Below are 21,366 nucleotides of genomic sequence, written 5' to 3'. Positions count from 1 at the left end.
TGATCTCTAAAAATTTTTAAAATTCTAATGATCAATTTTTTCATATAAATAAATAATTTAATTTGAGAATTAATTTATTTAATAAAATAAAAATTTGGAGACTACTTAGGATATTACTTATAAATTTTAGTACCACTCCAAATAACTTTTTGGAAAAGTCTATGAGCCAGCAACTTTTGTGTTTTCTGTCCAGTACTTAACCATCAAAACAAAAGTGAGTAATCTCCCACTATTAAATGTAATCTCACACCATCAAAAATACTATTAATGACCAATTAATGGTTACAAAACACTAAAATTGCTGCCTCTAGCATCCCTCTATTCTTTATTTAAATCCGGAAGTGACATTTTAGCCATTGAGTTCAACATACACTAGTTGCTTGTTTAGTGATACTCTGAAATGGGTACACCAACAACATGGTTTGCTTCTGTGTTTTTCTTCTGGGTTCTAATAATTGAAAGCAGTTTGAGCGAAGGGTGCTTGAAGCAAGAAAAAGATGTTCTTTTATATATGAAAGGCCGTTTCAGCGACATGGAACCATACGCGTATCCAGATCTATCGCGTTTGCAAAAATGGGAGCCGTACATTAATTGGGTGGACGGCACTGATTGCTGTCAATGGAAAGGGGTTCGGTGTAACGCCATTACTGGCCGAGTCGCTACACTCACTCTTCTTGATCAAAATTATATTTATGATCAACCCAGTCACTTCAATTTCTCGGATTTTCTTGTTTTCGAAGATCTGAAAGCACTCTACATTGATGGAATCGATTGTTGTGTTGAAGATGCAGGTATATATTCAATTTGCATTCATCTTATTAGAGAATATTTTGGTAACTCCCTATAATATTATTCTATATTATTATTATTGTGGTGGAAACTCAAGTGCAATCGACTTCACGTGAAATTGATAGCTGAAAGTCATTAGATAAAAATTTAATCAAATCAGTCAAATCATCTAATTAACGACTTTCAGTTATCAACTTTACGTGAGGTTGCTTGTACTTGAATTTTCACCGATTATTATTAGGTGGTATCAACTTTTAGAGTCTATAGTCTATACTTAGTTTATATTTTCGTATTTCTTGTTTTCTATTTTTTTTAATTTTAAAAATACTAATAATATTTTAATTAGTTTGAGTAAATTTTTTATTCTTGTAATAAAATACACTTTTTTTATGGTCTTTACAAATATTTTTTTTAATTTTGATTTGGTATTTTTGTTTTTATTATTTGACTCTATGAAATACTGATGATACTGTAGATTAATGTTGACTTGATATATCTTGGCACATCATAATTTAAGGAAGAGTCTTTACAATGAAAAATGAAATAGATAGTTTTTAAATTTTAGTCATCATTATCCTAATTAATTTTCATTTGGCAGGAATACAAAGAAGGAAGTTAAGAAATTTAGAAGTCCTTGAGCTTGACTTTGAATCCAATGGTGCCTGTAAAATTGAGCATTGTTTTAGCGCTATCTCATCTCTCAAGTCTCTACGCTTAAATGTTGCTACTAAGGCTACCTTGACTGGTAAATCATTCCAAGGTGAAACCTATCCATACACAAAATTACTTGAATATACACACTCAATAGTTTCTATTCATATTTTGTTTCAATTAATAGAATGAAATTAAACATTAGGCCAGGGTTCCAATTAGTTTTGTAGTTGTTTACTTTGCACACATTATTTACTTTAGTCATATTATTCTTCTTTACTATCAGCTAGTTGGAAAAAGATTTCTTCCAAGTTGAGGAATCTGGAGCATCTTTACCTATCCTTACCATACTTACCTAATGAGATTCTGCCATCTATGAAGAAACTTACCTCTTTGAGAACTCTCAATTTGGCTGGAAATGGGTTAGACAATAAATTTAACTTTTCAGGTACGTACTATTTTCATTCTTAGCTTATTTGTGTTTGCAATAATTATTCAAAGTAAATTACTAATTTATCATTTAGGTACACAAAGTGCAATTTAAAAAAAAAATTCAAAAGAAGAAAAACTAAAATTTTAAAAACTGAATCGATCGTTAAATTAATAGAGTTAGAGGCTCAAAGATTTAAAAATTTAACTAGAGTTCAACTTAAATATAATAAAATATATTTATATATATTATATATATTTAAAAAAAAGTAAATTTTTTATGTTTATTATTTTAAACTAGCTGCACCAGTTTAACTAATTAACCAATTTTTACTTAGTTTAAACTAATTTGATGATCAATTTTTTATTAATCCAGTTTGAATTGACCGGTGTAGTGTGTGTTTGAATTAAAGTTTGCAAACAAAAATTTGTATAAAATTGATCTTACAAACTTGATTTTGATAAAAAGTGAGTTAGTGTTAACGTGATTTATGTTTGATAATTTTGTATAAAAATTGATTATAATAAAATGAACGTTGTTTGGATTACATTATTCAAAATTACGTTTAGACAAAAATTAATTGTAACACCCTACCACACAGAACCTTACGCTTAAGTCGTAAAGTAAAGGTGGCAAGGTATTACGACCTCTAAAAGAAATTTTAGGTACATAAATATAGTTGAAAGAAATCAAATCTAGGAGCCTTGAAGAATTAGCTAAACAAAATAAAAACGATAAACAGAAAATCGAGTCACACTCGCATGGATATTCATAAAACGGATAGGTAAGATCAAAAGAGAGCTGAAAACATATATATATATATATATATATATATATATCAGAGTTCCAAAACACAGATAGCAAGCTCCAGACTCGACCTGCCGGCCAGAGTATATAATTATATATTTATATACAACCAAAAATAAAACTCAAACCACAAAATAAACTCCTGTATCTCCAAGTCAACCTCTAGGAGGGACAAAACATAAAATATACGTGCGGAGATTCTATAAACATATATACATAGCCTAAAACAAAATATGACAGTCCAAAAGATAGTTCTTCACTTGTAAGGAGGGTCTCCAAACGCTCAACGAGGTGCCTCTCGACCTGCATTTGAAAAACAACAACATAGTATGAGGTGAGAACCAGAGGTTCTCAGCATGGTAAAGGTGTCCACATAGTTAATATAAAAGGTCTCGGGAGAGCCAGAGGCATTCTTAGAACTTCGACTCTCAGATTTCAGCTTAAGAATTCAACTAAACCAGAAATTAGGTAAGTTATCTAAGGTATTAAAGTTCTAAATCTAACTTTAACTTAACACTTCACTTTCTAACTCCTCCAATCCTCCGAGACACCGGTGGAACAACCCCCCTCACACCTCCGTCAAGAGGGATTTCTCAAAAAACATACACATACAATTCAAGCAAGGAAAACACAGATAGAGAAGCATTTACAGCAAGTAGAACAAGTAGCAGATAAGCAGAATTAAACAGTTAAGCAAACTAAAAGAATGCACACTCAAACAAAGCAAATAAATGCATATGATGTATGTCTGTCCTATGGATGATGAGTCTCATCTGTCGGTTATACAGCCAACCCGACATGTTCTGATAGTTAACCATTGGACAATCCCTCTGTGCATGCATCCCCAAGCTCAATAATATAGAATTCCATAGAGTCAAACTCCAAACTCAATAACATAATATTCCATGGAGTCAAACTCCAAGCTCAATAATATTCCATGGAGTCAAATTCCAAGCTCAAATATAATATTCAATATTAATATATATATATGCATGCCCATGGGGGAATCCGGGGAGTTAAAGTGCCTGGTCACATCTTGCGACAGAGGGTCAACAAACAGTCTCAAATACACAAGCCACATAATAATCTCTTTCCTTTTTAAAATAACACTTCAAATCAAAACTCCAATTCTTATAGAAATTTTGGCAGTATCTCCTTTAAAACTTGAATTTCTACCACCCTTCAAGGGTCCCAACTACCAAACCAAACACCTCTCAGTCATTCAAATCATTTCCAATAACAAATTATTTCAAAATCAAACAAATACCAATATTAAATCTTTTTCCAAAACCAACCAACTTTAACAGCAAATTATTAACAACAGCTAAACCACACATTTTATTCCATATACACAATTCGTCAATTATACATTCAGTTCATTCCTATCTTAAGATTTTCTAGCCTAAGTTTTTACGTGACATTAAACATTAATTATGAGAAACTAAAACCATACCTTCGTACGGAATCAAAATATTCGAAGCTCCGGAGAAACTTTCTGACCAAGCTATCGAAGAAGAAAATGTCTAGAATCGTCTGTGCTCCTAGAACTCCCGTTAGCAGAACTCAAGGGATAGAAGAGCTACGTCACCGTCAACTTCCACCGATCAAAAGTGATGCCAATGTGTAGAGAAGGAAGATACAGATACTTTTACCGGATTAACTTTTTTATTAGAGTTACGAATTGCAAAAAAATTAAAGCCGAAAATTTGTGGGAATTTAGATTCTCTCTCGGTTACGCTCTTCTCTCTCGCCGTTTTCTTTCCTTTTTTTTTTCTCTCGCATACGCTAATCATATATATATATTATATACACACGATTAATTAGTAAGCCGCCTTGGCTTCTTTATTGTATATATATATATATGCAACACAATGCATAATGATAGTAATAATAATATATATGTAACTTAATGCATAATTGAAGCCACCTTTTGTTTCCGTTCTTTATGATTAGTAATCATAATAATACTAGCAATAGTAATGATAATAATAATGATAATAATAATAATAATATAATTATAGCAATAATATATATGATTGAATGTATATGAGTTACTAATATAAATGATATTAGTAATTTAAAGATGAAAAATATTTGGTGAAGTATTAGTAAAGCTGAGCTCTCCAAAAAATACCGATATTTACTCATATCTTTGGATATCGAACTCGATAATAATATTATTATCTAAACTCTATTTTAAATTAAAATATCAATTACTCAAATTAAAATATACATATAAGTTTCATTACTTATAAATTATTAGAATTATAGCTTTAATTATGTAAAATATTTTATCATAATATATATGTATATATGAATTTGATTGAATTCAAATTATTATAAAATTAGTTCAATTACTGATAATAAAATAATTTTCTAAAAGTTAGGAATTCTAATTTTATAAAATAAATTATAACTTATTTATATTTATATTTTTAAAATTGAGGGTCGCTACATTAATAAAAAAACCCATAAATTTATATCATTCAAAACTTTATTATTTTAACACTCTTTTTTAAAAGAATTTAAATTTATATGTTGAAATTTAGGGATTTTTTTCCGAAATAAATAAAAAAAATTATTTCTTAAAACAAATTATTCCAACTTTAAATACGACGATACGTTTTGTTTTTTTTTTTTTTTAGTTTTAGGCAAATTCGTCGCACCCTCAACAAACTCTATTATTTTCATAGAGTTCGCTGCACCCCGGTGAACTTTATCCCGAGAGCATGGTTGGTGGAGAAGCGAGCTCAATACCATTATTTCATTCTTTTTCTTGGTTCTCATCTTGATATTTTTCTCTACAATGTCAATCAATGCGTTATTATCCATTCATTATGATGGTGAAATAGTGTATGCTAAAGAATGTTTTATCGTTTTTAAGTCCGGACAACCAATAATTACATACATGATACCGAAAGTCAACAGTCTAACAGAGTTGAAGAATTTGATATTGCGTTCCGTTGGATAGCAACACATGAAAAGGGAGAAAAAATTTATTACAGATATCCGATCGAAGCATATGACAATTTATTTTATAAAAGGTATATTATAGTTATCTTTGTTATGTTGTTGTTATGGTTATTAGATCACGGTTCTTTTGTTTTGAATTAGGTATCGGTTGCGTGACGACGAGGACGTACATCTTATAAGGTCATGGCACAATCGATGGACAAATGTTCATCTGTTGGAATTATTCGTGTTTTTAGTTGAGTTGGGTGAACGAGGATCATCTGCGGATACGATTGATGATAGTTCATTAAGTGGAATTGTTAGAAGAAATATTAGAACGACGATGGTTGGTCTAAATATGCCAGCTGAAGGTAGTCAAGAGGGGTCAAACGCTGAACTTCCTAATGCTGACATGATGCAAGATAATGTTAAAAGTCATGAGGGTTCTGCTATTAGGGATCCGATGATGGATCCCTATGAAGTGAACCCCGATGACGGAGACGATGCTGGTGATGAACCAACGAAAATTCCTGACGAGGGTGACAAGGAAGAAGAGATAAATTACTACGGTGATACATAAATCACTCTGACACAGCCTGCCATTTTTCGACCATATGACTGGCCGGATCACTTCTCCAGGTTGAATCTAGATGCAGACTTTGGATTAGTCATTTACCCATGGAGGCCCCGAAGAGGATCCAACCAATGAGTTCGAGGTTGGACAACAATTTAAAACAAGGAAGAAAACATGCTGGCAGTTAAGAGGTACAACATCAGGAGGACTGTGGGGTATAAAATACTGGAGAATGACCAATTGAAGTATGATGTAAAGTGTATCTGGTTTGAGCTCGATTGCTCTTGGAACATACACATATCATATCGCCGAAAACAAGAAAATGGAAGGTTAGGAGATACAATGATCCTCATACTTGCATGCAAATATCCATGGGTCAAGACTATCGTAACTTGGATTCGAAGGTGATTGCTCAACACATATTCACCATGGTCAAAGCAGATCCAACAATTAGCATAAGAGTTCTGCAGGGAGGTATGGAGAATCACTTCGGTTACAAGGTGTCGTACAAAAAGGTTTAACTTGCAAAGCAGAGAGTCATTGCTAGGATATATGGCAATTGGGAGGAGTCATACAACGAGCTTGCTCGTTGGTTATTCGCTATGCAGATGTACTTAGCCGGTAAGATGCAATACATTCTGCTTAGTTATGTATAAAATCTCCATCTACATATGCTAACTGTTGATTGATATTCAGGTACTTTGGTGCAACTTGTGACACAGCCTTGGCCTGGTGCAATCGACACTGTCATGTTTCATCGGGTATTTTGGACGTTTTTACTATGCGTTGAGACTTTCAAGCATTGCAAGCCACTTATTTCCATCGATAGCACCTACTTATATGGTAAATACGGATGCACGTTACTCATGGCTATTTCTCAAGATGACAACATATTGCCTATTGCATTTTCCGTTATTGAGGGTGAGGCGAAGGAGGCTTGGTTATTTTTTCTTTCGTATTTGAGGCAGCATATGACACCACAACCCGGCGTCTTAGTGATTTCAGACAGGCACAAATCAATTGATGCTGCATTGAACACCGATGGAAGTTTATGGAAACTACCGCATGCCTTCAAACATTTTGTACAAGACACATTGCTGCCAACTTCATGAGTCACTTCAAAAACAAGGACTTGAAGACGATTCTGGTTAACGCAACATATTTGAAGTTGCAGCGGGAGTTCACTCATTATTTTGGTCGTCTGAGGGGCGAGAATGTTGCAATTACGAACTGCCTTGAAGAAATGCTTCGTTCACATTGGGCGCAGTATGGGGATGAGCGTCGTCGGTTTGGTCACATGACGATAAACATCTCGGAGTGCATTAATGCTGTCATGAAGGGTTCTCATAATTTGTCCATCAGTGCTCTTGTTAAGTCAAGTTATTTTCATTTAGGTGAACTCTTTGCTAGGAAGTGTGATTGTGGGTATTTTCAGGCTCTTCATGTTCCTTGCCGTCACGTTCTTGCAGCTTGCTCTCATGCACGACTTGATTAGAAGTGGTACGTACATCCCGTGTATCACATGGAGTCGGTCTTTAATGTTTACAGATCATAATTTCGACCGATTGGTCACGAGGATGACTGGCCATCCTATGACGGGCTCGTATTCGGCCTAACCTTAGGAGAGCAGTGGAATACGGTGATAGGCCCAAGAGAGTAGTAAACTAACGCAACCACCCAAATTGCGCTGACTATGCTCCGTGGCATGACACATCTGGAGGTACAGCCATGCCAACATAGCCGAGTCCCATGATAACCTGCCACATCTGTCAAGATCCCCTACCAAGGGCACCCACCTAATGTGTACCTGAGAGTCAGATGCGTTTGAAAATAGGCCCGATTACCTGCATGATATACCCTCTAGTGTAGCACAACAGGCGGTCCTCGATCGCATCCTCCTCCAGATCTCCGCAAACGGTGTTCTAAAACCAGTTAAGTTTGACAATCCACTTGGTCTGTGACTCTCTATCCTCTGGGTCCAGAACAACACCCAGTAGCTGCTGGCAGAAGTCCTCAATGAACCAACCATCATGGTGTTGCATGCTCCCACCCACCGATGCATCCACTTACATGATCACCATCGACCATAAGTCCCAATTGGTACACCACATCTTGTAAGGTGATAGTCATCTCCCCGCATGGCAGATGAAACGTATGAGACTCAGGTCTCCAACTCTCAATCAACGCTGACGCCAATGGCCAATCATACTCGAACTCCACCATGTACGCCACATACTCAAATTTAGCTCGTCTGAGATATGGCCTAATCTGCTCAGGCGAGTGTCTCATAGAGTTTCATCTCGTGCGTAAGATCAGAGGCGCCTACCGAACAAAATAAACAAGTTCAAAAAAATAAGGTCAACAAATAAAATTAGAAATTCACCTTTTATTATAATATAATAAATAAGAGTGATAAAAGTGTACCACTCGATCAAGTCTGCCTGCTATATGCTCAGCCTGATTTAGTCTATATAGAGTATGCTCGTACTCCAATAACTACTGCTCTATCACTACACTCTAATAAAATAAAATAAATTGAATTTAGTTTCTTTCACATTAACTAAATTTTTATCAGATATATTTAAACTAATTGTCTATTTTACATCTTAATCATTTCATAAATTTACTAATTAATATGTACTATAACTAACTGCATGATCATAACTAACTATGTAAACATACTAATTTATCAATCCACTGATAATTTAATCAAACTAGCTACTTATACATATTTCAATCTAACTACATATTTAACTAATTTACATCTAAATTACAAAAAAAGCGCATACTAACCTAGAACTGACGATAGAGTAGACAAAAAATTTTACATGTATTGGAAGACAAAAAATTTAACAGAGAAGATAATAAAAGAATGACAAATGACTATGGAAAAAAGAAGATTTGGGAGAGAAAATCTGAAAACGACAAAATAAAGGTCCCACGAGTTTATATAGTGTGACGAACTCAGGGTAAAGTTTGCTGGGGTGCGACAAACTTCAATAAATTATGAAATTCGACGGAAATTGTCTAAAACTACAAAAAAAAAATAATTAACGTATCGTGGTATTTAAAGTTAAAATAATTTGTTTTAGGAAATAATATTTTTTTTATTTCAAAAAAAATCCTAAAATTTAGTATTCTTTTAGTTTTAATTTTTTAATACTCCTTTTTAATATTCTTTCTGTATTTAATTATATCTTTCTAATAGAATTTATATTATAAAAATTCACAATAATAAACAAAATATATACTAATTTAAGAAAACACATCACCACTCGTAAATATTAATTTCATATACGAGACGCTATCGAGATTAGATGGATTTTTATTGTTGTGATGTGTTATATATTGTATATACTATATAATAAGTTAATTATCCATACAATTAATGTATGAAATAAATTTTCTTTTACAATTTGAATTTGGAAATTGAATTTTTTTTTAAAACTATAACATTCTATATATTTAGGAAAAGTATAGGGTACCAACATATTATTTGCCAACTTCTGCCAACTCTTATTTATAATTATATTTCATGGAAGTGTGTTCGTGGATGTGTTTAATAATTAATATATTTTAAATACATATATAAAGAGACACATCCAGAAAATATATCTATAAAGACACTTCTATTAAATACAGCTATAAAAAAGACATTTTTATTAGACACATCCACGAACACACTTTCATAAAACACAATTATAAATAAGAGTTGGCAGAAGTTGGCAGATATGTTGTTGGTAACGTAGCGGAACCGATATATTTATTACGTTTTATAAAATCTTATTGTAATTAGATTGCCAAAATAATAAAAAACTGCATAACCAAAAAGGTAGAAACCCACATAATAGAGATCAGAAGAAAAGAAGAGAGATGAGAGGCCGACAATTTCTTAAACTAAAATTAGTGGGTGTCTATTTAAAAAGGTTAAAGAAAATGAGTAGAAGAAAAGTACTAAAAGATTTAGTAAAAAGTTAACAAAACAATTTATTCAATCACTTAAATTTTTTTTAATATTATTAGTGGATGATTGGTTAATACTTAATAGGCATTTTGGTGCTTATAAATTCACATTTTTTAGTGTAAATTTAAAATTAAATTTTTATTCATAGTTGTAATAAAAATAAAAAAGAAAAAAAACGAAAAACGTAAGTGATTTTAAAATTTAAAATAAATAATATGTACTAGTTAGGTAGTTTATTATTTTGGACAGGTGGTGGAGAGCAATTTTGCATAATCTCAAATTAGAAGACCCCTTTGTGGAAATAATATAAAGAAGGGACTTCAATTCAATGTGTTTGTCAACTAATACTAGAAAAACAATATGTATAATTTGTCTATTTATTTTTCAGATTTAGCTTCGAAGTTCACCAATCTGGAGGTACTTGACTTAGGTTTCAACCATTTCAATGAGACAGAAGAGATATTCTCCTCTCTCAGTGTTCTATCATCTCTCAAGTCATTAACTTTGCGAGGCTGCGAACTAACTTCCATATCATATACTAGTAATAATAATAATAATGACGTCATTTATATCTTTTTTTTTTCTTTTTAATAGGTAACTTCTTTTTATACTGAATTATTTGTAGGTTTGTCACAGTTACACTCCTTAAAGTTCCTTGATGTATTATCTCCTCTCGGTTTGAACATAAGTTTTCCCACCATATCACCCCAAGGTTTGTATGCACCGAAAGGAATAATCAAAATTGTAAGAGTAAATTTTTTTTTTCCGTTCTTAATTATTTATTTAATGGACAATGTGTTTTTTATCAATTATAAAAATATAAATATATTTTTAATTATTTTTTTTATTTGTTCAATCAGGTCACATAGCAACGTATCAAGTAACATGTCCAAACAAACTCACGTAAACATGTTACTTGACACATCAGTATATGACATACGGTTAACGATTCCGAATTGAACAAATAAAAAAATAGTTGGAGACTGAATTGTGTTTTTATAATTAATAGAGTAAGTATTATTCATTGAATAAGTGGTTAAGAACCGAAAAAGACTTTTACTCAAATGGTAATGTTTTGTCTATATCATCATCGTGATGTCTTTTCAGGCACAAAATTTTCAAGCAGCTTGAAGACCCTTTATTTCAATCCCAAGAACGTAGATGCAAATATCTTACGTTCATTAAAAGCTTTCCCATCTCTTACAATGCTTGAAATTAGTGAGAGCAACTTCGACGAAAATGTTACAGCTGGAGGCAAGTATACGTTAGCTACTTGTTGAAGTTTAATGCTATCATTAATTAGTTATTATATTAAAGATATAGGATCTTACCATGATCAAATTAATCTATTCTTATATATATAGATTTTGCTGAGCTAAGGAACCTAGAGCACTTGGTCTTGGACGCCTGTTTCAATCTGCAAAATGAGTTTTTCAAAAGCATTGGAGCCTTGACTTCTCTAAAAACTTTATCTGTGAACTCTGATATACAAGGCTTCCTACCAGAAGCAGGTAAAAATACAATTTTAAGCATTACAAAATTTCCAACTTTTAAAGTATGTAATATCTAATTAAACACCCAAGATGTTTAAAAACTTTTAGGCAAAACACTTTATTCTCCGACACATTTTAATGTTTTAGAAATTCTCGAGAATTATACTCATTAGATAATGTGATCTTTTTGTAAGTTTGAGAGGGGGTTAAAGGACCAATTCATCTGATGGAGTAATTTTCGAAAAGTTCTAGAATAATGAAAATGTGTCGAGGATTAAAGTATCCAATACGAGTACCCGATTTAGGTGTTTATATTATCCACAAGTCTCCTTGTTATCCTTTCCTTTTGTTTATAACATATTTTTTCCCACCAAATAATTTCATGTTTCAGATTGGTCTAATCTCAAGGAACTGCAGGAGTTAAATATAAGTTATAATGAGTTTGAAGGACCACTTCCCTCATCTTTTGTGAACATGACATCACTTCAGAAGTTAGATTTTTCTGGAGGCAATCAATTCAGTGGGAATCCAGCTTACAACCTTGCAAGCCTTACATCACTTGAATATCTTGATTTCACAGGAAATCTATTTCAAATCCCAGCATCCTTTTCTTTCTTTGCCAATCATTCTTACCTAAAATTTGTTTATGGCAATGGTAGTAACATCATACCTGAACCACACCCTTCTTCTCAAACTTGGGTCCCAAGGTTCCAATTACAAGAACTCGTTTTGCCAGCAACAACCCAGAAAAGCATCATTCCTTTTCCTAACTTTCTTCTAAGCCAAACTGAATTAACCATTGTTGATATTACTGGATGGAAATTGACAGGGGAATTCCCAAACTGGTTGTTGGTAAACAACACAAAAATGATTGACTTTTCTTTAGGGAACAATTTCTTCACAAGTCATGTGAAGTTTCCATCACATGCTATTCCCAACATTCAGAGAATTGATGTGTCTGAAAATGTGATATCAGGTCAGATCCTAGGTAACAATGTCAGTTCAATCTTCCCAAAGTTAAATATTCTGAACATGTCAGGCAATACAATCAGTGGTTCACTTCCTTATGAGTTTGTTCTAATGAAGTCTCTGGTTGGCTTGGATCTATCTGATAATGATTTGTCAGGTGAAATTTCATCAAATATACCAACAAGTTCTTTGATTAGATTGTTGAAGCTATCAAAGAACAAATTCACTGGAAAGGTTACTTCTTTGTTAGCACTCAAAAACTGTTGGGTTTTTCTCTCCTTTGTGAGGCCCAAGCCCAACATTTTGAGGGTGTCTCTTGCACCCATTGTGCCACAACCCTAGTTCAGATTTTTGGGGTCATTGAGAGTGAGTGAGAGTAGCCACCAAGTGAGAGAGAAGGGGAAAAACAAAATTCCCGTTTTTGCCCAAAGCAGTAAATTTCAAATATCAGTTTCTCAGTTGTTCACCGTTGGATCGGCTTGAAATTTAAACTGCATGTTCTTATCATCTTGTTCTTTATTCTGGTCGGTGGAGATGTTGATTGGAGATTTGCAGTGAGAGAAATTGGCTTCGCAAGAGAGAAATTAGGTTTCCCGTTTTTACACAGAGCAGCAATTTTGGAACGGCAGTTTCTCATTCTTTCACCGTTGGATCGACGTGAAATTTGAACTGTAGATTCTTCACATCTTGTTCTTCATTCTGGACGGTGGAGATTTTAATTGGAGGTCTACAGAGGGAGAAATTGGCTTCGACAGCAGCTCTGTTTTTTGGGTATATTTCATCTTCTTGCTTTTCATTTGTGAGCTTTGGTGCTTTGATGTTTTGGCTGGTTATATGCACATTTTTGTGCTTTGTTTGAGACTCTCTTGTACCTCATTTGATTATAGTGGAGCTATTTCATTGGTCTGGACGACTCGTGGTTTTTACCTCTTACCTTGAGGGGGTTTTCCACGTTAAAATCTCGGTGTGTTCTTATTATTGCTTTACTTGCTATATTTGCTTGTTATAGTTGCTGCCATATTGTGTTGTGAGTGCTTCCATATTGTTTTTGTGTTGGACATTTGTGTCGTTTCCGCTGCTAGGCTCTTTCATACTGGTATCAGAGCTTGTTGGTATTTTTCTGGGCTTGTGAGTTTGTGAACAATGGAAGCTAATACTAATACTAGTAGGATGATCACTCTTAATGGTCCTAATTATGATTTGTGGAAGTCAAAAATGGAAGATTTGCTTTATGTCAAGAATTTTTATCAACCAGTTTTTGGTACAGAGAAGCCTAATGATAAATCTGATGATGATTGGACTTTGTTGCATAGACAAGTCTGTGGATATATTAGGCAGTGGGTTGACGATAATGTGTTGAACCATATTATTGGAGAGACACATGCTCGGACTCTTTGGATTAAGCTTGAACAGTTGTATGCTCGAAAAACTGGGAATAACAAGATGTTTTTGATTAAGCAGTTGTTGGCTTTGAAGTATACAGATGGGACATCAATGACAGATCACTTGAATAATTTCCAAGGAATTATGAATCAGTTATCTTCCATGGGTATCAAGTTTGATGAAGAGGTTCAAGGATTGTTACTTCTTGGCTCCTTACCAGACTCGTGGGAAATTCTCAGAATGTCATTGTCCAATTCTGCTCCTGATGGTGTAATCTCTATGGATCTTGCCAAGAGCAGTGTTTTGAATGAAGAGATGAGAAGAAAGTCACAAGGTACATCGACTACACATTCAGATGTTCTTGTTTCTGAGTCTAGGGGGAGAAGCAAAAGTCGAGGTCCTAAAGGTAGAGATCAAAGTAGAAGCAAGTCTCGAGGAAAGTATAAGAATATTGAGTGTCATCATTGTGGTCAAAAGGGACATGTGAAGAAATTTTGTTGGCAGCTAAAGAAGGAGAAAGCCAAGGCAAGTAAAGATAAGAGCACAAATAAAGATGATGGTAGCAAGGAAGACAAGGTTAATGTAACTCATGATGATTTTCTTGTTGTTGAAGAGTTTGAATCTGTTAACCTTGTTGATAATAGCACTAGTTGGGTGATTGATAGCGGTGCTTCTATTCATGTTACATCTAGGAGGGATTTGTTTACGTCCTATACTCCTGGTGATTTTGGTGATGTAAAAATGGCTCATCAAGGTGTTGCAAAATGTGTCGGTGTTGGACAGGTTTGCTTGGAAACCTCCAACGGTACCAAGTTGACTTTGAAGCGTGTGAAGCATGTTCCAGATATTCGGTTGAACTTACTTTCTGTTGGTAAGTTGTGTGATGAAGACTTGGATAGCTCATTCTCTCGTGATAGTTGGAAGCTCACCAAGGGTTCCATGGTTGTTGCTAGAGGTACTCGACACTCTACTCTTTATTTAACTCAAGCAAAGATTGTGAAAGATGTTGTTAATGCTGCTGAGTTTGTTGATGAAACTGATTTATGGCATAAGAGATTATGTCATATGAGTGAGAAGGGCATGAATATGTTATCCAAGAGGAATCTTTTATCTGGTTGTAAGGTTGCTTTGCAAAAGTGCAACCATTGCTTTGCTGGGAAACAGAACAGGGTTTCTTTCAAGAGCCACCCACCTTCAAGGAAGTCAGAGATACTTGACTTGGTGCATTCTGATGTATGTGGGCCGATGAAGACAAGAACACTTGGAGGGTCTATCTATTTTGTAACCTTTATTGATGATCATTCTAGGAAATTATGGGTTTACACTTTGAAGACCAAAGATCAAGTTTTGAATGTGTTCAAGCAATTTCAAGCTTCTGTTGAAAGAGAAACTGGGAAGAAGTTGAAATGCATTCGTACTGACAATGGTGGTGAGTACTCAGGTCCATTTGATGCTTATTGTAAAGAGCATGGTATAAGACATCAGAAGACTCCTCCGAAGACTCCTCAGTTGAATGGCTTGGCTGAAAGGATGAACAGAACATTGGTTGAAAGAGTTAGGTGCTTATTGTCACAGTCTGGATTGGCAAAATCCTTTTGGGGTGAAGCTTTGAGCACTGTTGTTCATGTCTTGAACCGAACACCATGTGTTCCCTTGCAATTTGAAGTGCCAGAGAAGGTATGGTCAGGTAAAGATGTTTTTTATGATCATTTAAGAGTCTTTGGATGTAAAGCTTTTGTTCATATTCCTAAAGATGAGAGATCTAAGCTTGATGTAAAGACTAGGCAATGTATTTTTATTGGCTATGGCATGGATGAGTTTGGTTACAGGTTTTATGATCCTGTTAACAAGAAGGTGATTCGGAGTAGAGATGTTGTCTTTGTTGAAGACCAAACATTGAAGGATGTTGATAATGCGGAAAAGCCAATGGTTCAGCCTAGTGATGATTTTTCTGACTTGGATATTACTCCCTCTATGCCTATGGTAGAAGATGGTAGAGTTGAAGCTCAAAATAATGAGCATGATACAAGTGCAGGTGAAGATGGAACAGTTGATCCAATACTTGATGAAGTTGGTGATGATGATCAAGATGAAGAACCAGCTTTAGAAATTCCTGCAAATGCACTTAGAAGGTCTACAAGAGAGAGAAAGCCTTCGTCAAGGTATTCTCCACATGAGTTTGTTTTGTTGACTGATGGGGGAGAACCTGAATGCTTTGGAGAGGCTGTTGAAGATGAAAGCAAAGCTCAATGGCTTGAAGCTATGCAAGAAGAAATGAAGTCCTTGCTTGAGAATGATACCTATGAGTTGGTGAAGCTATCGAAGGGTATGCGAGTTTTGAAGAACAAATGGGTATTCAGAATCAAGAATGAAGAACACAATTCTAAGCCTCGGTATAAGGCTAGATTGGTTGTTAGAGGCTTTAGCCAGAGAAAAGGTGTTGATTATGAGGAGATCTTTTCTCCTGTTGTGAGGATGTCATCCATTCGTGCTGTGCTTGGATTAGCAGCGTCTCTTGATTTGGAGATTGAGCAAATGGATGTGAAGACAGCTTTTCTTCATGGTGATTTAGACAAGGAGATCTACATGGAGCAACCGGAGGGCTTTGTTGTTAAAGGAAAGGAAGATTTTGTGTGCAAGCTTAAGAAGAGTCTTTATGGGTTGAAGCAAGCTCCAAGACAGTGGTACAAGAAGTTTGAATCTGTTATGGGGAAGCATGGTTACCGTAAGACAACTTCAGATCATTGTGTATTTGTGCAAAAATTTTCTGATGATGATTTTATCATTCTTTTGCTTTATGTGGATGATATTTTGATTGTGGGCAAGAATGCTTTGAGGATTAATGAGTTGAAGAAACAGTTGAGTAAGTTCTTTGCTATGAAGGACTTGGGTCCTGCCAAACAAATTTTGGGCATGACTATTACTCGTTATAGAGATTCCAAGAAGCTTTATTTGTCACAGGAGAAGTACATAAAGAAGGTGCTTCAAAGGTTTGGCATGAATGATGCCAAATGTGTTGCTAGTTCTTTTGCTCCTCATTTTAAGTTAAGTACCAAGCAGTGTCCAACCACTGATGAGGAGAAACAAGCAATGGATGAAATTCCTTATGCCTCAGCTGTTGGAAGCTTGATGTATGCTATGGTGTGTACTAGACCAGACATTGCTCATGCAGTTGGTACTGTGAGTCGTTTTCTCTCTAATCCAGGTAAAGAACATTGGAATGCTGTTAAATGGATTATGAGATATCTCAAAGGTACAACTAACTTGAGTTTGAGTTTTGGTGGTGAGAAACCTTTGCTAGTTGGCTTTACTGATGCAGACATGGCAGGAGATATTGATTCTCGAAAGTCTACTTCAGGTTATTTGGTCAAGTTTGCAGGGGGAGCTATTTCATGGCAGTCAAGGCTACAAAAGTGTGTTGCACTTTCTACCACAGAGGCAGAGTTTATTGCAGCAACTGAAGCATGTAAAGAGTTGTTGTGGATGAAGAAGTTTCTTGCAGCACTTGGTTTCAAGCAAGACCGTTATGTGTTGTTGTGTGATAGCCAAAGTGCTATTCATCTTGCCAAGAATTCTACTTTTCATCCAAGATCTAAACACATTGATGTTAGGTATCACTGGATACGGGATGTGTTAGATTCAAAGTTGTTGGAACTTGAGAAAGTTCACACTGATGACAATGGTGCTGATATGATGACAAAAGCATTGTCAAGAGAAAAGTTTGAAACATGTTGTTTGATCGCCGGAATGGCGAGAGCCTCCACCTAGTCGAGAAGGGGGAGATTTGTTGGGTTTTTCTCTCCTTTGTGAGGCCCAAGCCCAACATTTTGAGGGTGTCTCTTGCACCCATTGTGCCACAACCCTAGTTCAGATTTTTGGGGTCATTGAGAGTGAGTGAGAGTAGCCACCAAGTGAGAGAGAAGGGGAAAAACAAAATTCCCGTTTTTGCCCAAAGCAGTAAATTTCAAATATCAGTTTCTCAGTTGTTCACCGTTGGATCGGCTTGAAATTTAAACTGCATGTTCTTATCATCTTGTTCTTTATTCTGGTCGGTGGAGATGTTGATTGGAGATTTGCAGTGAGAGAAATTGGCTTCGCAAGAGAGAAATTAGGTTTCCCGTTTTTACACAGAGCAGCAATTTTGGAACGGCAGTTTCTCATTCTTTCACCGTTGGATCGACGTGAAATTTGAACTGTAGATTCTTCACATCTTGTTCTTCATTCTGGACGGTGGAGATTTTAATTGGAGGTCTACAGAGGGAGAAATTGGCTTCGACAGCAGCTCTGTTTTTTGGGTATATTTCATCTTCTTGCTTTTCATTTGTGAGCTTTGGTGCTTTGATGTTTTGGCTGGTTATATGCACATTTTTGTGCTTTGTTTGAGACTCTCTTGTACCTCATTTGATTATAGTGGAGCTATTTCATTGGTCTGGACGACTCGTGGTTTTTACCTCTTACCTTGAGGGGGTTTTCCACGTTAAAATCTCGGTGTGTTCTTATTATTGCTTTACTTGCTATATTTGCTTGTTATAGTTGCTGCCATATTGTGTTGTGAGTGCTTCCATATTGTTTTTGTGTTGGACATTTGTGTCGTTTCCGCTGCTAGGCTCTTTCAAAAACTTGGCATACTTGTGTTTGGATAGAAACTTCTTTTCTGGTGAAATTCCAAGTTCTTTATTCTCTGATACACCACTACTTTCCTATGTGGATCTAAGCAATAACAACTTTGTTGGAAAGCTTCCAAGGCTAGCTTTTAATTCCTCAATGTTGAATGAAGTTTCTATGTACAATAATCATCTTGAAGGAAACATTCCAAATGAATTTGGACGGGAACTATATGCTTTAGATCTCTCAGGAAACAACTTCACTGGGCCGGTTCCATCTTTCAAGCATTCTGTTTTGTCAGTAATCTTTCTGAGTGACAATAGATTAACCACTTTGCCAAGAAGAATGTTCGGTGATAACAATGATGTGGTAATATTGGATCTTAGCAATAATGAAATATCTGGAACCATTGAAGACATCATAAGCATCATTGGTGTTCTAAATATTCTTATCTTGAAAGGTAACAAACTTGTAGGAAACATACCCAATGAATTGTGCAATGTTACTAGTGTGTTATCAATTATAGATTTCTCTCATAATAGTCTTTCTGGTCCAATACCTAAATGTCTTGGAAATATAAGTTTTGATAGTCCAAATTTTTTCCTGCTGAAGTGGCCTAATGTATTGGATCAAGTCATATATCCGCCGTCGATTGTGCTTCGTCGAGTAAACTTCACGACGAAAAGCAGAACATACAATTACCAAGGGACAATCTTTGCTTATATGAGTGGCGTGGACTTGTCGAACAACAAATTCGAAGGAAACATTCCGGCCGAACTAGGAAACATGACAGGGATCAGAGCAATAAACTTGTCTTACAATGACTTAACAGGACATATCCCATCTACACTTTCCAAATTGAAAGACATAGAGAGTTTGGATCTTTCTTTCAACAAATTGAGTGGCAATATTCCTTCACAGTTCACAGAGTTAACCTCCTTAGAAGTGTTCAGTGTGGCATACAACAACCTTTCAGGTGCAACTCCGGATAGGAATGGACAATTCATAACCTTTGATGAGAGCAGTTATGAAGGCAACCCTTATCTTTGTGGACCACCTTTGAGAAATCCTTGTGCTGATCATAGTGGACAACCAACTTTGCCTTCACCAAGTGTGGAGGGAGACAGAGACAATGGTTTCATGGACATGTATGTTTTCTATATTAGCATGGCAGTGTCTTGGACAATGGTGGTGTTGGTGATGGTGGCGGTTTTCTATATAAATCCTTATTGGCGACGGATTTGGTTTTATTTCATTCAAGTTGTCATTGACACCTGCTACTATTTTGTCATTGATTATTTTCCAAGGTTGTATTTATGATGGGCCTGTAAATTAGTTTGCTAAATGTATGTCTTCTCAAACTTCAATGTAATTAGAACTTCCATGTTATATTTCAATATTTGCACTTTTCAGTTAGTAAGTACCATTTGCTGCTATCTATTAAGAAAGGAATTTAAGGTGCACTTCATTGGAATGGTAAAACAAATTAAGAGTTAACCATAAAAATGTTCCCGAAATACTAATTTGTGGACAAAAATAATTAAATTTTTGTTAACTACATTCTCAAAATATTTTAAAACAGGGTAAAAGTATCAATTGTGAAGAATTGTCATTTCTACTAATAAAATTAAAAACGATTGATATAAGTCATATGACAAATGAAAATATTTAGTGATTTTTGTAAGATTGACAGGACACAATTATATAGTCCAATAATTTAGAGATAGTTCTACGTTGAACAAAATAAGAAATGAAGAATTATGAGAATAAACTCATAAATATAATGTCTGAAGATTTTGGATTATACGTAGTATCTTTTTATCTTATATGCTCTCATATGGTTCTTCCATTGAACCAAACTTTACTCTTGTGGTAGCAATTCATCCAACATGACACCGCCAGTAATCAACAATTGGTGAAAGTTTTCATTGAAAAGTAATTTGTTTGACTTTTATAAAGCGGAATTATTTAGTATTTATGAAAATTGTGTCTAATTTACCTAAAAGTAGAAATAGAATAAGGTGAGACCCATTTTTTAATGTTTAAATTGTATGAGTGAAATTTAGATACCGTAAAAGATATCTTTTATAAAATATAAATGTCTAAAAATTATTGTTTATTTATTTTTAATGCAAATTAATTTATTTAATTTATCAGCTCAAGCCGTAAAGCGAATCAAATTGCTATTTAATTTATTTAAGTCGTCAAAAAAAACATACCAACTTGTTCGGCAAGTTGGATACCGGACGGTTCGGGTTAGGACCCTGAGGTCAACGCTTGGGATGGTGGAAAGGCTCGTCTGGTCGTGGTCTCCTGGTCCCGGGTGTGCGAGGTTCCGAGCACTTCGCATGGAGAGGGGGGGTGCCACCTGCAAAGACACTCCGACGCTCTTGTCAGAATATGTGCAGGCGGAAAGGGGGTGATGTAAGAATGTCACGTACCTCGGGGGGAGAGCCAGTCTCCCCCTTATATACATGTCAGAAGTGGGCCCCTCAAGTGGATAGGCCCATACCCTCAAGGACGCTGTCCCACAGCTGTGTGCAAGCCGTACGGGACGCGTGTCCGGGTCGGGTGGAGGGCGCGTTGCTGGGCCGGAGGGAACTCGGGTCGGGTTGACCCGCGTGAAATTGGGCCAGGCCGTAACAGTGCCCCCGACGCGTCAGCGATGGCCGTGAGGGCCATTGGCGGCGCGTGATGTCTTCGTTCGTACGTTGTCGTCGTGTCGGCTGATCGTGGGAGAGACGCGTCT

The 21,366-nt window shown here is 35.3% G+C and overlaps 1 protein-coding gene across 1 annotated transcript; it reads left to right on the top strand.

Annotated features, from left to right (window-relative positions):
- Nucleotides 1-358: 358 nt before the first annotated feature.
- On the top strand, nt 359-20,003 carry LOC107637054 (cuscuta receptor 1-like). The gene is made up of 9 exons (XM_088484942.1): nt 359-791; nt 1,388-1,549; nt 1,727-1,888; nt 10,556-10,708; nt 10,793-10,879; nt 11,275-11,421; nt 11,532-11,678; nt 12,052-12,968; nt 18,558-20,003. The coding sequence occupies exons 1-9, from the start codon at nt 401-403 to the stop codon at nt 19,935-19,937; spliced, it is 3,546 nt and encodes a 1,181-aa protein (XP_088341068.1). The 5' UTR covers nt 359-400; the 3' UTR covers nt 19,938-20,003.
- The last annotated feature ends 1,363 nt before the right edge of the window (nt 20,004-21,366 follow it).

This window comes from Arachis ipaensis, chromosome B4, assembly GCF_059453495.1.
Source record: "Arachis ipaensis isolate K30076 ecotype BB chromosome B4, ASM5945349v1, whole genome shotgun sequence".
NCBI lineage: Eukaryota > Viridiplantae > Streptophyta > Magnoliopsida > Fabales > Fabaceae > Arachis > Arachis ipaensis.
This window is presented reverse-complemented; position numbering and strand designations above follow the sequence as displayed.

Coding starts and splice junctions, on each gene's coding strand:
- LOC107637054 (XM_088484942.1), top strand. CDS start 401: ATGGGTACACCAACAACATGGTTTGCTTCTGTGTTTTTCTTCTGGGTT. Junction 11,422..11,531: donor CGAAAATGTTACAGCTGGAG/GCAAGTATACGT, acceptor TTATATATATAG/ATTTTGCTGAGCTAAGGAAC. Junction 11,679..12,051: donor AGGCTTCCTACCAGAAGCAG/GTAAAAATACAA, acceptor TTCATGTTTCAG/ATTGGTCTAATCTCAAGGAA.